Genomic DNA, 16,961 nt, shown 5'->3' on the forward strand with positions numbered 1-16,961 from the left:
CCAGGATGGCTCAAGTCCCTCCTTGTTCAGGGATCAGAAGATCTATCTCCTGTCTGTTTTGGAGTACAATCTCTGCCAAGCTGTGTTGGCTCTTTAGAGCTATCCTGAGAAATCTTATCCCCAGAAACCAGATTTTGGGGGTGTTCACTAGAATGGCACTCATTTGTACTTCTAAATAGGTATCTGAGATCTCCCAGGGACTCACAGGTGTATTGAGTGTCCTCTTCTGTTTTATTCCATGGCTTGGTTCATGAGTAGTGAATCCAGGAGTCATGTCCTGGTACCTTGACTGCTGTGGGGGTAGAAAGTGTTACAGGGTAGGGGCCCTTCCATGTGGGCTGGAGTTGAGCCCCTGGGGACCCAGCTTTCCAGACTTTAATTAGCACTTGAGTCTCTGGAGCATATAGTGGTGACTCTTTAGAATGTTTTGGGTCCTGGTTGACTCCCCACAAGTATGTATACTGTTGGAATTGCCCAATGGCCATGGTATAAGACCAGAGGGTCTGAGCCTCTGGATTTAGGAAGAGGTCATTGACACAAACAAAAGGTCTCCCATATAGCATCTCATAAGGACTAAGACCAACCTGCTCCTTAGGGGCAATACAGGTGTGGAGGAGAGCTATAGGTAAAGCCTTCTTCCATCCCAGGGAGGTCTCCTGGGCTATCTTTTTTATCACCGATTTAAGAATTGGTTGGCTCTTTCTACTTTTCCTGAAGACTATCTCCAGGCACAATGGAGATAATAAGTAATGCCCAATGCTTTAGAGACCCCTTGGGTGAGCTTAGAAGTAAATGATGTCCCATTGTCACTTTGTAATGACCTGGGCAGACCAAATCTTGGAGTGATTTCATGGAGCAGATGTTTTACCACCTCCTCAACATTCTCAGTCTGGGTGGGAAAGCCTTCAATCTATCCTGTGAATGTATTTATCATGACTAATAGGTATTTATACCCTTGAGAAACTGGCATCTGGGTGAAGTCCATCTGCCAGTCCTCTCCTGGGTAGGCCCCATGTCATTGGATGGGCTGGGCCAGCAGGGACCTTTGAACTCCTTGGGGATTGTTTACTTGGCAAGTGGGACAAGAGGAGACCACTTGACTTACAGTCGTTTGGATGCCTGTTCCTCTGAAGGATCTTTCTAGTAATCTTTGGAGGGCCTTTTCTCCTAAATGAGTGGTGGCGTGTAAGGAGTTAACCAACTTCCATTGGAGGTTCCCATGCAGAAAAAGAAGCCTCCCCTTGTGGAATCACCCCATATGATCTTCTTGAAAGCCCTCACTCTTAGCTTTAAGAGTCTCACCTTCAGTATATGAAGGAGTTTCTGGCAAATTAGTCTGTGGAACTAGGGTGGCAACCCCTATTAGGTCATTGTTCTGTAATGCTGCCCTCTTAGCTGCCTGATCAGCTGCTTGGTTCCCTTGTGCCACTTCTGTGCTCCCTTTTTGGTGTCCCTTACAGTGGGAGACTGAAACCTCAGTGGGCAGATGGACTGCCTCTAAGAATCTAAGGATTTGATCACCATATATGATTGGGGACCATCGGGTGGTCAAGTGGCCCCTTTCTTTCCAAATAGCAGCATGTACATGTAGCCCCAGAAAGGCATACTTGGAGTCAGTGTAAATGGCTATTCTTTTTCCTTTTCCCAACTCTAAAGCTTGAGTCATGGGTATGGGCTCAGCTAATTGGGCTGAAGTATCTGGTGGCAAAGATTTAGCCTCTCTGCTCTCAAAATTGGAGACTACTGCATACCCAGCTCTTCTTTTTCCATCCAAGACAAAGCTGCTTCCATCGAGGCACCAGATTTCCTTAGGATTAGTTAGAGGATCTTCCGACAATCCCTCTCGGGGTTTTGTCCAGTGGTCCAAGGTTTCTAGACAAGAGTGAAAGGGGAAAGAGCCCTCAGGGGTAGGCAAGAGGGTGGCTGGGTTAAAAACCTCACAAGGGGATATAGTCAGGCCTGGATTTTCCATCAGCATTACTTGATATCTGAGGATTCTTTGATCAGACATCCATAAATGGCCTCTCCCACTTAGGAGTTGTTTTACTTGGTGGCTGGCAAAATAGTTGGTTTGCCCCCAAAGGAGAGTTTTAAAGCATCTTCTATGAGGATTGCAATAGCTGCAAGATTTCGAAGGCGGGGGGGCCAGCCTCGGGCGGTTGGATAAAGACTCTTGGATAAGCAAGCTACAGGCTGGGGCTCAGATCCCAACCTTTGAGTTAACACTCCCAAGGCTATTCCCTCTCTTTCATGGACATAAAGTTGGAATGCTTTTACTGGGTGTGACAACCTCAAGGCAGGTGCCTGAGTTAAGGCCTGTTTTAGTGTAGCCTCTGCCTTCTTTTGAGGAGTTCCCCACATCAGTGGGATTGAATCATCTTGTCCCTTTAAGCTTTCATATAAGGGCTGGGCAATTAGACCATAGTTGGGTATCCAGAGTCTACAATACCCAGTTAGCCCCAGGAAAGCTTGCAATTGTTTTCGAGTCGTGGGGGAGGGCAACTGGAGGATTCCTTGTACCCAATCAGAGGACAGCCTCCTGGACCCATGTGTAATCTGAACTCCCAGGTAAGTGACCTTTGTCTCGACCATCTGTGCCTTAGCATGGGAGATTTTATATCCCCTTTCTGCCAAAAAGTTTAGAACCTGAATTGCATGTTGTTGGGCACTTTTCTCATCTGGAGAGCAGATTAGTAGGTCATCTACATATTGTAATATTTTCCCATTAGGTCCCAGGTCCAGATCTAGGAGATCCCGGCTAAGGGCCTGTCCAAACAAGTAGGGGCTATCTCTGAACCCCTGAGGTAATACTGTCCAAGTCATCTGTTGGTGTTTTTCTCCTGGGGCCTCCCACTCAAAGGCAAAAATATATTGGGGTTCTTTAGCCAGTGGTATGCAAGAAAATGCATCTTTGAGATCCAAGACTGTAAACCACTTGGCACTGGGTGGGATTTCTCCCAAGATTACATAGGGATTGGGTAGTGTGGGATGGAGGGGGACTAGAGTTTCATTTATGATCCAGAGATCTTGAACCATTCGCCAGGTTCCATCCTTTTTCTTTACTGAGAGGATTGGGGTGTTACATGGTGAATTGGTGGGGACCAATAGCCCACAAGCAAGGAATTTATTTATTAAAGGCTGTAGTCCCTCTGAGCCTCTCTTTTGAGAAGGATATTGTTTCTGGTTAGGAAACCGAGTGGGATCTCGGAGGACAATGATGACCAGGTTCAGCTTGGTGGGCTCGTCCAGGAATCCCCGGGTCCCACACCTGGGGGTTAATTTTGTCCTCCCATAGTCTTTGTTCTCTCTCTATTGGAGAAGGTGTCATGGGTTCCTCAGTAGTAACCAGAAGCTGTAGGGCCCTAGGGGCTGAAAAGCTTCCCATCACAAGGGTGGTCCCCAGTTTAGTGAGTCTGTCTCTTCCCATTAAGGGAGTAGAACACTCAGGGACCACCAGAAACTGGTGGGAAAATATTTGTCCATCCCAGCAACAAAGAAGTGCGTGGGTGAATCTTTTAGTAGTTGCTTTTCCTGTAGCACCCAAAATGGTACAGGTTTGGGAGGAGAAGCCTCCGGAGTAGGAGATCAAGAGAGAGTAGGTAGCCCGTGTGTCGACCAAGAAATTCTCGGACCTACCTGCCACATCCAGTTGCACCCTTGGCTCCAGCCCCGTGATGGTTCTCTGTGACAGGCGGGCTGCCTGGAGCGGGCTGCTTCAGTCCTGTTGAACCATCCATGAGGGAAGGCTTGGTGCATGACCTTGAGGCTCTCGAGTCCTGAGGGCAGAGTGCCACCCAATGTCTCAGTTGATGGCATTTGTAGCAAGCCATTTTAGGAGACTTGTCACAGCTTGAACACTCTTTGGCCCAATGCCCCGCCTGTCTACAGATTAGGCATTTGCCTTCTGCCTTGTCCTTCAAGGACTCGGGGTGTGCCATAGGGCTTCCCTGGAGGGCGGCCAGCATCTGGGCATGCCTTGTCTCTTTCCTTCTCTCCCTCTCCTGGGCCTTGGCCTCCTTCTCCTGTTCTCTGTTATAAAAGGTAGGGGTGGCTGTCTGGATCATCTCATCTAAAGAGGCAGCAGAGTCCTGCTGCTGTAGCTGTTGTAACTTAATTCTGATATCTGATGCACATTGGGACAGGAATTTGTCCTTTAAAATCACCTGTCCCTCGTAAGAGTCTAAGTCCAGATTGGTAAACTTTTGGAGGGCCTCTTTTAGCCTTTCCAGAAAGGCAATGGTGTTCTCATTGGGCTACTGAGTTATTGCTGAGACTGGGCACAGTCCCACAAGTAATAGACTTCCTTCAATTTCCATGGGTGGACTTCCTTAGGGAGAGTCTTTCTGAAGCTTATCCTACCCAGTACTGTTGTAACCTGAGAGCCAGGTGTCCCCAGGTCAGGGTGCAGATCCCCAGGCTGGCTGAGGCGTGACAGCCTCCTAGAGGTTGAATCCCCGGACAGGTCGAGGCGTGACTGTGTCCCAAAAATTGGGTGCCTGGGCGGGTCGAGGCGTGACGACCTCCTGGGACCCCTGGACTGGCGGATCCCAGAGCAGGTTGAGGCGTGACAACCTTCTGAGGACCAGATCCCTAGGCAGGTCAAGACAGGTTGACTTCCTGGGACCCCCGGACTGGAGTGGGCATCCCCAAGGTCTCCAGTGTGACCAGTGCTGGGTAGGATTAAGGGGTTGTAATCTTAACTCTTTGGGATTGCCTTTCTTTGGGATTGGAATGAAAACTGACCTTTTCCAGTCCTGTGGCCACTGCTGAGTTTTCCAAATTTGCTGGCATATTCAGTGCAGCACTTCCACAGCATCATCTTTTAGGATTTGAAATAGCTCAACTGGAATTCCATCACCTCCACTAGCTTTGTTCATAGTGATGCTTCCTAAGGCCCACTTGATTTCACATTCCAGGATGTCTGGCTCTAGGTGAGTGATCACACCATCGTGATTATCTGGGCCATGAAGATCTTTTTTGTACAGTTCTTCTGTGTATTCTTGACACCTCTTCTTAATAGCTTCTGCTTCTGTTAGGTCCATACAATTTCTGTCCTTTATCGAACCCATCTTTGCATGAAATGTTCCCTTGGTATCTCTAATTTTCTTGAAGAGATCTCTAGTCTTTCCAATTCTGTCGCTTTCCTCTATTTCTTTGCACTGATCGCTGAGGAAGGCTTTCTTATCTCTCCTTGCTATTCTTTGGAATTCTGCATTCAAATGGGAATATCTTTCCTTTTCTCCTTTGCTTTTAGCTTCTCTTCTTTTCAGCTATTTGTAAGGCCTCCTCAGACAACCATTTTGCCTTTTTGCTTTTCTTTTCCATGGGGATGGTCTTGATTCCTGTCTCCTGTACAATGTCACAAACCTCCGTCTATAGTTCATCGGGTACTCTGTCTATCAGATCTAGTCCCTTAAATCTATTTCTCACTTCCACTGTATAGTCATAAGGGATTTGATTTAGGCCATACCTGAATGGTCTAGTGGTTCTCCCTACTTTCTTCAATTTAAGTCTGAATTTGGCAATAAAGAGTTCATGATCTGAGCCACAGTCAGCTCCTGGTCTTGTTTTTGCTGACTGTATAGAGCTTCTCCATCTTTGGCTGCAAAGAATATAATCAATCTGATTTTGGTGTTGACCATCTGGTGATGTCCATGTGTAGAGTCTTCTCTTGTGTTGTTGGAAGAGGGTGTTTGCTATGACCAGTGCGTTCTCTTGGTAAAACTCTATTAGCCTTTGCCCTGCTTCATTCCGTACTCCAAGGCCAAATTTGCCTGTTACACCAGGTGTTTCTTGACTTCCTACTTTTGTATTCCAGTCCCCTATAATGAAAAGGACATCTTTTATGGGTGTTAGTTCTAAAAGGTCTTGTAGGTCTTCATAGAACCGTTCAACTTCAGCTTCTTCAGCATTACTGGTTGGGGCATAGGCTTGGATTACCGTGATATTAAATGGTTTGCCTTGGAAACGAACAGAAATCATTCTGTCATCTTTGAGATTGCATCCAAGTATTGCATTTCGGACTCATCTCACACGCTAGAAAAGTAATGCTCAAAATTCTCCAAGCCAGGCTTCAACAACACGTGAACCGTGAACTTCCAGATGTTCAAGCTGGTTTTAGAAAAGGCAGAGGAGCCAGAGATCAAATGGCTAACATCCACTGGATCATCGAAAAAGCAAGAGAGTTCCAGAAAAACATCTATTTCTGCTTTATTGACTATGCTAAAGCCTTTGACTGTGTGGATCACAATACTCTGTGGAAAATTATGAAAGAGATGGGAATACCATCCACCAGACCTGCCTCTTGAGAAACCTGTATGCAGGTCAGGAAGCAACAGTTAGAACTGGACATGGAACAACAGACTGGTTCCAAATAGGAAAAGGAGTCTGTCAAGGCTGTATATTGTCACCCTGCTTATTTAACTTATATGCAGAGTACATCATGAGAAACACTGGGCTGGAAGAAGCACAAGCTGGAATCAAGATTGCTGTGAGAAATATCAATAACCTCAGATATGCAGATGACACCACCCTTATGGCAGAAAGTGAAGAGGAACTAAAAAGCCTCTTGATCAAAGTGAAAGAGGAGAGTGAAAAAGTTGGCTTAAAGCTCAACATTCAGAAAACTAAGATCATGGCATCTGGTCCCATCACTTCATGGGAAATACATGGGGAGACAGTGGAAACAGTGTGAGACTTTATTTTTTGGACTCCAAAATCACTGCAGATGGTGATTGCAGCCATGAAATTAAAAGATGCTTACTCTTTGGAGGGAAAGTTATGACCAACCTAGATAGCATATTAAAAAGCAGAGACATTACTTTGCCAACAAAGGTCCATCTAGTCAAGGCTATGGTTTTTCCAGTGGTCATGTATGGATGTGAGAGTTGCACTGTGAAGAAAGCTGAGTGTCGAAAAATTGATGGTTTTGAACTGTGGTGTTGGAGAAGACTGTTGAGAGTCCCTTGGACTGCAAGGAGATCCAACCAGTGTATCCTAAAGGAAATCAGTCCTGGGTGTTCATTGGAAGGACTGATGCTGAAGCTGAAACTCCAGTACTTTGACCAGCTAATGCGAAGAGTTGACTCATTGGAAAAGACCCTGATGCTGGGAGGGATTGGGGGCAGGAGGAGAAAGGGATGACAGAGGATGAGATGGCTGGATGGCATCACCAACTCGATGGACATGAGTTTGTGTAAATTCCGGGAGTTGGTGATGGACAGGGAGGCCTGGCGTGCTGCGGTTCATGGGGTCGCAAAGAGTCGGACACGACTGAGCATCAGTCAGTGAACTGAACTGAACTGAACTGAATCTTAACTCATTGCTGGTTTGTCAACCATGGATGGGAATAAATATCATGATGTAAAGCAATCCAAGCCTGTGCCCTGTGACTGGGAAACAGTGAAACAGTCATAAGCCTTATCCTCTTACTGCTCTAAGGGGCTGTAAGTCACTGATTTCTTCCCCTAGTTCCTCCTTAAGAGCAGGTTAGGAGGGTCAATGAAATGTCATAGACCCACTCTAGGAAATAACAGAAGTAACGACAAAGGAGTGGGTTATCTGGCCAGGTTAAGGGCATTAGGGTATTTTAATAATAGGCTGGGTGGAGCAATATTGTCTACAAGGGGTCACGGTCATAATTGTAGGAGTTAGTAATTGGCTCAAGAACAAATTGGTAAGAGGCAACAGACCAGATGTTCCATAAAAGTGGGGTGGAGATTTGATCCAAGGGTATGTTTGTAACTTTAGGAGAAGGGTGGTAAGGATTTGGGCCCAAACGGCCTGCAGGGCTAACTCCCAAAGTGGCAAACATTATCCCTGGAAGCCCAATTGCCTTTGAAGGGATGCCAACTGATGGACTTCTAGCAGGCACTGTGTGCCTGTCACTCACCCGAGGGGGTCCAGTGGGAGATGCTGGTGTTGCACATGTTGTGGGAAACATGGAAGATGAAAGCCTGAATATCTAGAGGGGTGGATATTATACAGTATTTCCCTTCCAAGGGCCATCTATTTTCTGGTTGTCCCTCTAGAAGACTGTAGAGGCGACACTGTGGGCCTGGAGGGGCTCAGGAAAAGAGCATGAAACAGGAGGGAAGGGGGCAGGGCACAACCTTTGAAAGAACGACATAGCACAAGGGCATAATGTAAACTGATTAAAATCAATTGGGTCCAAGATGACAAGTCAGATTCAAGAAAACTTTAATCCCCAATCTATAAACCGACAGACACACCCAGAGGTGGCAGGACAGCTCTAAGGCACTGTCAAAAGAGGGAGGAGTGGGTGGTTCCCCAATGGTTGGAATGATCCTCCCACTCATTAGCATCTGAGTTCACCCCACTCGCAAAGCCTAGCCAGGCCACATTCCATGACCTGTACCCTGTAGAGTGTGGTGCTTCTCTCTGAATCTTAACAAATCTACCTCTTACCTATAGCTTTGTCTCTCACTGAATTTTTGCAATGAGACATCAGAGCCTGAGCTTCATGGGTTTGTCCTGGGAGGGAGCTGAAGGACAGGAGGAAAAAGCAGTGAGAAAAACATGCCAAGGAATCCCCTTCATAGCCTGCTGGAAAATCTGCTAAATACCTGACCTGTGCTTACAGTTTTCATTGGCCTGATCCTTGGCACAGAGAAGATTAAGGACAGAAAAACCCCCACCAGCTTGGGTAACAGCTACTGGGGCTCAGCAGATAGTGCCTTTGGGACATACCAAAGAGTAGCCTCTCTAGAGTGCCTCAATTGCACCCACTGCCACCTGTCTGTTTGCAATGTGGGGCGGGGGGTGGTTCGAGGAAACAGAAATGAGAGATTGTAGAGGAATTAGGATTTTGTTAGGCATATGCCCCTCCAGCCATAGGAGTGAGGTCCTCTTACCTTAACCGGAGGTCTTCTGGAGTCTGAGAGTGAGTCACGTGAGCTTTCTGCTAAGCTCGTTTTTTCGGTGTCCCAGTTTCCAGCACGATGGGCCTCTTGTCACTCCCCCTGCGCTGGGTTTTCTTCGCGTCTGCTCCTACCGTGGAAGCTTCGCTGAGTTGGGCTCCTGCTGTGCTTGGCCTCCTCCTTGCAGGGGCCGCGCTGAGGTTGTTTCAGCCAGGTTAATCCTGAGTCATGGCACCATAGATGTCAGGGGAGTGTATGCTCCTCGGTTCTGTCTCATCACAACAAAGATTTGGAGTGATGGACATTAAAACCCTCAGCGTGTCACAGCTTTTGGGTCTTGGACAGACTGTGTTATAGCTCTTAGACAAGTCAGTGTTACAGCTCCGTGTTACAGCTCTATTTTATTTAGAAAATAGCAGGAAAATCCATCTTCGAGGCGTGAGGGCATGTCGACCCAAAGACGCAAAGAGAAGAGCGCCCCAGCACGCAGGAGAGAGAGAGAACGATTCCCAGCCCTTTGACTCCTCTTTTTATATGTTTTTTCCTCCCCCTGGGCCTGCCCTATGTAAATTGGGCTAGCTAGGAGTGCTGTTTGTTCTACCTGAGGTCCTCACTCCTGTCCTCGGAACTTCCTTTGTTCTATTTTTGCGGGCCTTTCCCTTCCTTGTCTTTTAGCCACCTCCATTTTGGACTCCCGTTTCCTATTCTAACTACCTAATCCCTAGATGTTGCAAAATAAAGAATAAACCTTGTCCACAATAAACATAGGTACTTTACAAAAATGCACATACAGACCTATCATTATAATCTAAAGCTGTCTTCTAGATGTGACAATATTAGCCAGGGAGTCCTCCCCTCATCCTTCCTCTTACCCCGCCTCCAGCATTTCAGAGACTAAGTACTGGACTACATCTAGCTCCAAGAGGTGGCTTAACATAGACACCCCCAGAAGACACAGCTCTTCCTAAATACCAATAAAAGGGCATTTAGTAAGGGTTATTTTATTACCTCTCCTTTTAATACACTTTGAGCATTAGACTTGCTTATTGTTTTTTGTACCATTCAATTCAACACATTTATTGAGAATTAGAAATATATAAAGGTTACATCAAGCAAAAGAAATTGACTACATAATTATACTATATGTTAAATGACAATTTAGCTTCCTCTGTGAGATATAAATGTTTCATAAATAATTGCTGTTTAAAAGCCTGACACGGATTTTAAAATATCACTTGAATTATTTCTACATATATTTTCCTGTGTCGGTTAGTTATTGCTGTGTAACAAACCATCCCAAAACATGGCAACTTAAACAACAGCCATTTCTTCAGTGCCAATTCAGCGGGGCAGCACTTCAGCCTGGGCCATCCTGGCTTGTTCTGGTCTTGACTGCCTCCCTCACGTGTGTGGTCAGCCTTGAACCTGCTAAGCGGCTCTGGTTCTCAGTGTTGGTTGGCTGTTGGCTGGAGTGCTTCAGTTCTTCCCTGCCTCAGTCTCCTCTCATCCTCCAGAGAGTAGGACTTGATTACTCTTTAATACACAGTGATGATAACTAACAGAACAATGGCTAGACAGTCCGAACAGCCCAAAGATTGATGGGCATCGAGCCCTTCTCTCTGCATTTCCTTCCTGCTCCGCCCCCACGCCCCCACCACACAGTAAACAGTCAGCTTACTCTCCAAAATGCACGTTTAACAATTCCACTCCCCAAACACAGCCATTCCTATGAATGAACAGAAAAAAGTACTTCAAAGCTGATACTTTAACTCTCTACTTTAGAAATATATTGTGTACTTTTATACACCTAGAAAGGCTAGATGTTTCAAACAAGAATTTAAGTTTGTCTGCTATACCTACATATAATGGCACTGAATAAACTGTACACAAAAGCTAGTCTCAAAGTACCATCTAAACAGGAACACTCTGGCCAAGAGCCCTTTCACTTCTCATCTCTATCAACCCAGTGGACAAGTCTAATAAGCTTCTGTGAGGCTTAGAGGGGATTTTACCAATTTCACATCTGCCAATTGTTTTCAGGAGTCTTTCCTATGAATTTTAACATGAAGTGTACACAATGTACTTATTTGCTAATTTTGTCATACACTGGCAACTTCTTTAACATCTAGGAAGACTAGATGCTGTAAATTTGGATGAATACTATATACACAGCTAAAGTAAAACAAAATGCAGACACATATGTGACAATGGTTAATCTTGCCTAACTATAAACATACTGGTATAACCCCCTTGCACTTTCTTCTTCCCCCCTGAATCAGCACAAATAAAATAATGTGTACTGCTCAGAGAGATGTTTTGATCATTTTAATCATTCCATTTTTAATAGACAATATTTCATTTTAATTTTAACAAAAGGATATATATATATATGCAAAATATGTTATTTCACTACCTCTACTTTTAACATAACTTGTGCTCTTCTAAACATCTAGAAAGACTAGATGTTTCAGATAAGGACTTAAGTTTGTCCACTATATACACAATAGTGTTGAATAAACCACACACATGTAACAATAGCTATATCCAAAAGTGTCTTCTACCAAGGAACATTCTAGTCTAGAACCCTTCATTTCTCCAAATTCTTCCTTTTCACCATCCATCCAAAAGTAGGCAGGTACAGGCACATGTATTACCTAGACGTGATTTATAATTTCATTTCCAAGGTCCTTTTCAGAAGATGGCTTTTCAGTGAATTTTAACACAAAGTGTACAAAATGTGTTAGATTACTAACCCTACTTTTGTCATACCTTGGCAACCTCAATCTAGAAACTAGATATTTTAAAATTGTGACCAATTTGTCCAGTATATACCTAATGTATACAGTAAAGTGAAATGCATTTAACATATAGAGCAATGGTAAGCTGAAATCTAGTACACACTGGCAAAGTATCTTTTGCAATCTTCCCTCCCACCTCCCTCAACCCAATAAAAAAGCACAGAGTATACTGTTCAGAGAAGAGGCTTAACAATTCCATTTCCGAAGACAGTATTTCCCATCAGTTTTTAACAGCTATTTATAAGAAGTTATTTAACAGCATTTTAAAATGTGTCAAGCACTTCTAAATATCTAGAGAGACTAGATATTTCATATTAATAACTTATTTGTCCACTTTTACACTATGTACACATTTTGTTAAATAAAATTGCACACATGTAACAATGGTTATAATCTGAGGTATCTTTTAAATACAACCATTTCTTCTCTCACTTCCTTCTCTCCACCGCCAATCCAGTGGACAAGTTCAGGCATGTGTATTACTTAGAGGTGGTTGAACAAATTCATATTCGAAAGTCATTTACAGAAAACAAGCTTTCCTGTGAATTCCAACACTAAGTGTACAAAATGTGCTAATTTTACTACCTACTGTGTCATACGGTGGCAACCTCTTTAACATCTAGAGACTAGATGTTGCAAAATTAGGACTCATTTGTCCATTATATATACTATATACTTAGCAAAACAAAATGCACATACCATAAAAAAGTGGTTTCGTTTGAAACTGTCCAGGTATGTCCATATTATGTTTTGCAATTCTTTCCTTCTCACTTCCTCCAAACCACTGAACAAGTATAGGCAACAATACACTGCTCACAGAGGAGGTTTAATATTTAAGTTTCCCAGAGACAGTGCTTCCTAGGAATCTGAGCAAAAAGATAATCACAAAGTGATATTTTACTACCTCTACATAACACTGGGGCTTCCCTAGTGGCTCAGACAGTAAATAATTGCCTGCAATGCAGGAGATATGGGTTCAATCCCTGTGTTAGGAAGATCCCCTGGAGAAGGGAATGGCAACCCACTCCAGTATTCTTACCTGGAGAATCCCAGGGACAAAGGAGCCTGGAGGGCTACAGTCCATGGGGGTCACAAAGAGTCAGACATGACTGAGTGATTAACACCCCCCACACACATTTAACATACATCTGGCACTTCTAAATATCTAGATGGAATAGATGCTTCAAAAAGGACTTAATTTGTCCATTATGTATGGGAGCAGTCTTGAATAAATTGCAACAGTGTAACAGTTACAGTCTGAAAGTGTCTTCAAAATATGAGCACTCTAGCCTAGGACCAGCCCCCTTCCCTCCTCTCCCTCCTCCCCCAATACTACTTTTAAGAGCAGCTGCTCATCATTGTCCAACTGGCTCAGAGTTTTAGCTTTCGTTTTCACATTCTGATCGGACAGGATCGTGTGAGCTGTGTTGAGCCCTGCCCCCAGGCCACAGGTGTGTGGCCTTACACCAAGGCCACAGCTGTGGATCCCAAACCAAGGCCACCTCTGAAGCTGACTGAGCCCCTTTGCAACCGTTGCCAAACTACCTGCCCTGATCTTCGTTAACAAGCCTCCTGACTCCCAGTTAGGCAAAGATGCCCGCTCCAGTAAACACCCTATAGTGGCCAACCTTCTAGCAGAAATTTTCTTTGTCTTGAGGCTATAAAAGTTGGCTACTAACCCGAGAAAACTGTTGCCTCCCCGTGGTCTGTCAGAAGGTCAGCCCACTGCACTGGCAGCGCCCAATTATCTCTGCTCTTTGTTCTTAATAAACTCACTCCCTTCTGAAACGCTCCATATCTGAAAATTCTTTTCTGACCCTTGCTCAGACTGCCCCAACAAGCTGTTCACCCTGATCCAGTTGTGTGTGGCCTGGGGCTTGGGGTGGAGTGGGAGAGGGTGAGGGTAGCCTTCTGTCCAAGGACTATCTATACACCGGTGAGGAGACAGTGCTGGGAGAACAGGACAGCTACATGTGAAAAAATGAAATTAGAATATTTTTAATTCCATGCACAAAAATAAGTTCAAAATGGATTAAAGACCTAAATGTTAGACTGGACCCTCTAAAACTCTTAGAGGAAAACATAGGCAAAACACTCTCTGACAAAAATTGCAGGAATATTTTTTTTTTTAATCTGTCTCCTAGAAGTAATGGAAATAAAAACAAAAATAAACAAATGGGACCTAACTAAATTAAAAACCTTTTGCGCAGCAAAGGAAACCATAAACAAAATGAAAAGACAACCCTCAGATTAAGAGAAAATATTTGAAATGATGTGGCCTTCAAGGAATTAGTCTCCAAAATTTACAAACAGCCCATGCAGCTCAATATCATCAAAGCAAACAATTCAATCCAAAAAAGACAGAAGACCTAAATAGGCGTTTTCCAGAGAAGACATACAGATGTCCAAGAAGCACATGAGCAAATATTCAACATCCCTAATTATTAGAGAAATGCAAATCAAAAATACAATGAGATATCATCTCACACCAGTAAAAATGACTATCATCAAAAAAACCCACAAACAATAAATGCTGGAAAGCATGTGGAGAGAAGGGAACCCTCCTACACTGTTGGTGGGAATGTAAATTGGTACGACCATTATGGAGAACAGTGTAGTTTCCTTAAAAAACCGAACATAGAGCTACCATGTGATCCTACAATCCCACTTCTGGACATATTCTGGAGAAAGAAATGTGATCCAAAAGGATGCATGCACCCCAGTGTTCATTGTAGCACTGTTAACATTAACCAAGACATGGAAGAAACCTAAATGTCCTTTGACAGAGGGATGGATAAAGAAGATATGGTACACATATACAGTGGGATAATAGCCATAAAAAGAATGAAATAATGCAACACAAATGTCCAAAAAACAAGATTTCGTTGGTTTGTAAAAAAACTTTCCTGGCTCAGTCAGGCATCAGGAGAATCAAAACAAACCTCCAGAACCCTCTACTTTTGTAGGACTGCATAATTATCACTGAATAAAGTAAAGTGAAAGTTGCTCAGTTGTGTCCGACCCTTTGCGACCCCATGGACTATACAGTTCATGGAATTCTCCAGGCCAGAATACTGGAGTGTGTAGCCTTTCCCTTCTCCAGGGGATCTTCCCAACCCAGGAATTGAAACAGGGGTCTCCTGTGCTGCACGCAGATTCTTTACCAGCTGAACTATGAGGGAAGGCTCCCTACCCCTCGCTTTTTTCTAACACCTAAAGTAACCTGAATTAGCCAGAAAACTCAATATAGTCAGGCATTTTGTACACTGGGAAATTTAGGTTATTCAGATTTTGCTGTCTATGAAAGATTTTTTAGCTGTGACACTGTCAAAATGCTTTGATGGTAATATAATTACTTGGGTACATGAGGCACATTTAGCTCCCATTAAGAGTCATAGCCCACTTAAACTCCAGATCAATATCAAAGTGATACCAACCAGGGTTTCTTGGCCCTCCCCAATCAATAGAAATTGACTAGAGACCAGACAAGAAATTCAGGCAAGGCTCTATTAGGGTTCCTCTGCTGGCTGCAGGAGAAAATGAAAACAAGGAACCCCCCTTGCTTTCTTCTGGAGAGGGTGTGAGCTCATTCCTTATATGAGGAAAGGGTAGGGGTATGTCTGGGGGTCAGGCTGGAGGGATGGCTTAGGTGTTTGTCCGCCTTCACTCTGTGGTGTTGAGTGCATGCTTTTGCTCCTGACACCCATGGCTCGTGGCTCTTCAGGAATGGAAATCAGGGATTTTTTTCTTTTTGGTCTCTTTTTATCTTTTGGTCCAGAATTTGCCCCAGCAGCATACACACAGAGTTATTTTCAGTTGTATATAATTTCTCTGTATTTTGTATCTCAAGGAGAGGTGTTTCCAGGTGCAAGCTTTGCTGCATTGTAGCACGGAATGCCATTTCTTAGACTCTCAAAGGACAATGTGAGATTATTAACGATACAGTCCCTGAGACACTCCTTTCCCAGCAGAGAAGCCATTTCATGTCCACCAAGCCTAAAGTAGCATTTCCAAAAGTGCGTTCTGTAGATCACTGGGATCTCCAGGATAAGAGGGGCTCCATTGTAAGATAAATTTAGAAAACATACTGCAAGTTGGAGTTTCCTCTTGGAGACTCACAGTGTTAAACATAATGAAGGCTCTGGGACATCCTGCTGAAATGAAACATCTCACACCTGTTGAACATTGTTTAGTTCTGAGTTTCCCCCAAAGTTCACATTTTGGAAAATGCTGTGTGCACATATGTACTAGCATTTGGAAGGAGAGCCGCAGTGATGAACCTGTGAATAGAACCATGGGAAACAGAGGTCCAAGTAGCACAATCAGAGATGAGGTTGTTCAGAAAAGCAACATTTTCATGCTTTTAAGCTGTGAAGGGTTGTAGACAGTTATAAAAAGAGCAAAAGAAGTGAAGAGATTTGCAGTCAATTAAGCCGACTGTGCTCTTTTCCCCATGGGGGCCCAGTGTGCAATGGCTGCAGACAGCAGCCTCCTTGGTAGTGTATGCAACCTGTTGCCTGTACAGGTAGCCCTAAGGGACCTTGGAGACAACTCTTGCTAGTGGCCATTCATGACTGGCCTGCTGTTTCTCAATCTAGACTCCAGACAGGTATGCGCGGTGCCTTTGGAAAGCCCCAGGGCACAGTGGCCAGGGTCCACATTGGCCAGGTCATAATGTCCATCCGCACCAAGCTGCAGAACAAGGAGCATGTGATTAAAGCCCTCCGCTGGGCCAAGTTCAAGTTCCCTGGCCGTCAGAAGATCCACATCTCCAAGAAGTGGGGATTTACCAAGTTCAATGCGGATGAATTTGAGAACATGGTGGCAGAAAAGCGACTCATCCTGGACGGCTGTGGGGTCAAATACATCCCTAATCGTGGTTCCCTGGACAAATGGAGGGCCCTGCACTCATGAGCATCAGCTCTGTTCCCTCCTTAATCACGCTCACCAATAAATGCTATTTCCTGTCAAAAAAAAAAAAAAAAAAAAGAAGTGAAGAGAAATATTTTAACCTTTACCACCAGAGTTACGCCCATGCCTAACAACGCAGCGATTTGTATTATACTTGATCATTTATAAGGCAATTATGTATATTTATAAACTTAATTTTTGCTGCAGTTTATGAGGTTGCAGGGAGTCAGACACGACTTAGCAACTGAACAACAACAACATATTAACCTCATGATATACAGTGTTACTCCATTTTTAAAATGAGAAAGATGAATGTCTGAGTGGTTGGTGACTGGATCTAAAACATGAGGACACATATCAAGGAAAAGATGGA

General features: G+C 44.1%; 1 protein-coding gene, 1 long non-coding RNA gene and 1 other non-coding gene across 3 annotated transcripts; 2 read left to right on the plus strand and 1 right to left on the minus strand.

Moving 5' to 3' along the window:
- Window positions 1–232: 232 nt before the first annotated feature.
- Window positions 233–3,697, minus strand: LOC122429767. The gene is made up of 3 exons (XR_006266131.1): window positions 3,637–3,697; window positions 1,752–1,872; window positions 233–292 (listed from the first exon to the last, which is right to left on the minus strand). It is a non-coding gene; the product is annotated as an uncharacterized LOC122429767 (long non-coding RNA).
- Window positions 3,698–16,095: 12,398 nt separating this feature from the next.
- On the plus strand, window positions 16,096–16,230 carry LOC122430207. Its single transcript, XR_006266286.1, has one exon. It is a non-coding gene; the product is annotated as a small nucleolar RNA SNORA70 (small nucleolar RNA).
- LOC122429614 (60S ribosomal protein L10-like) lies at window positions 16,107–16,643 on the plus strand. Its single transcript, XM_043450082.1, has one exon. The coding sequence runs from the start codon at window positions 16,181–16,183 to the stop codon at window positions 16,589–16,591; it is 411 nt and encodes a 136-aa protein (XP_043306017.1). The 5' UTR covers window positions 16,107–16,180; the 3' UTR covers window positions 16,592–16,643.
- The last annotated feature ends 318 nt before the right edge of the window (window positions 16,644–16,961 follow it).

The sequence above is a fragment of the Cervus canadensis genome, chromosome 28 (assembly GCF_019320065.1).
Source record: "Cervus canadensis isolate Bull #8, Minnesota chromosome 28, ASM1932006v1, whole genome shotgun sequence".
NCBI lineage: Eukaryota > Metazoa > Chordata > Mammalia > Artiodactyla > Cervidae > Cervus > Cervus canadensis.

What these genes read in the sequence shown, in the direction of transcription:
- LOC122429614 (XM_043450082.1), top strand. Translation starts at nt 16,181, where the DNA reads ATGCAACCTGTTGCCTGTACAGGTAGCCCTAAGGGACCTTGGAGACAA.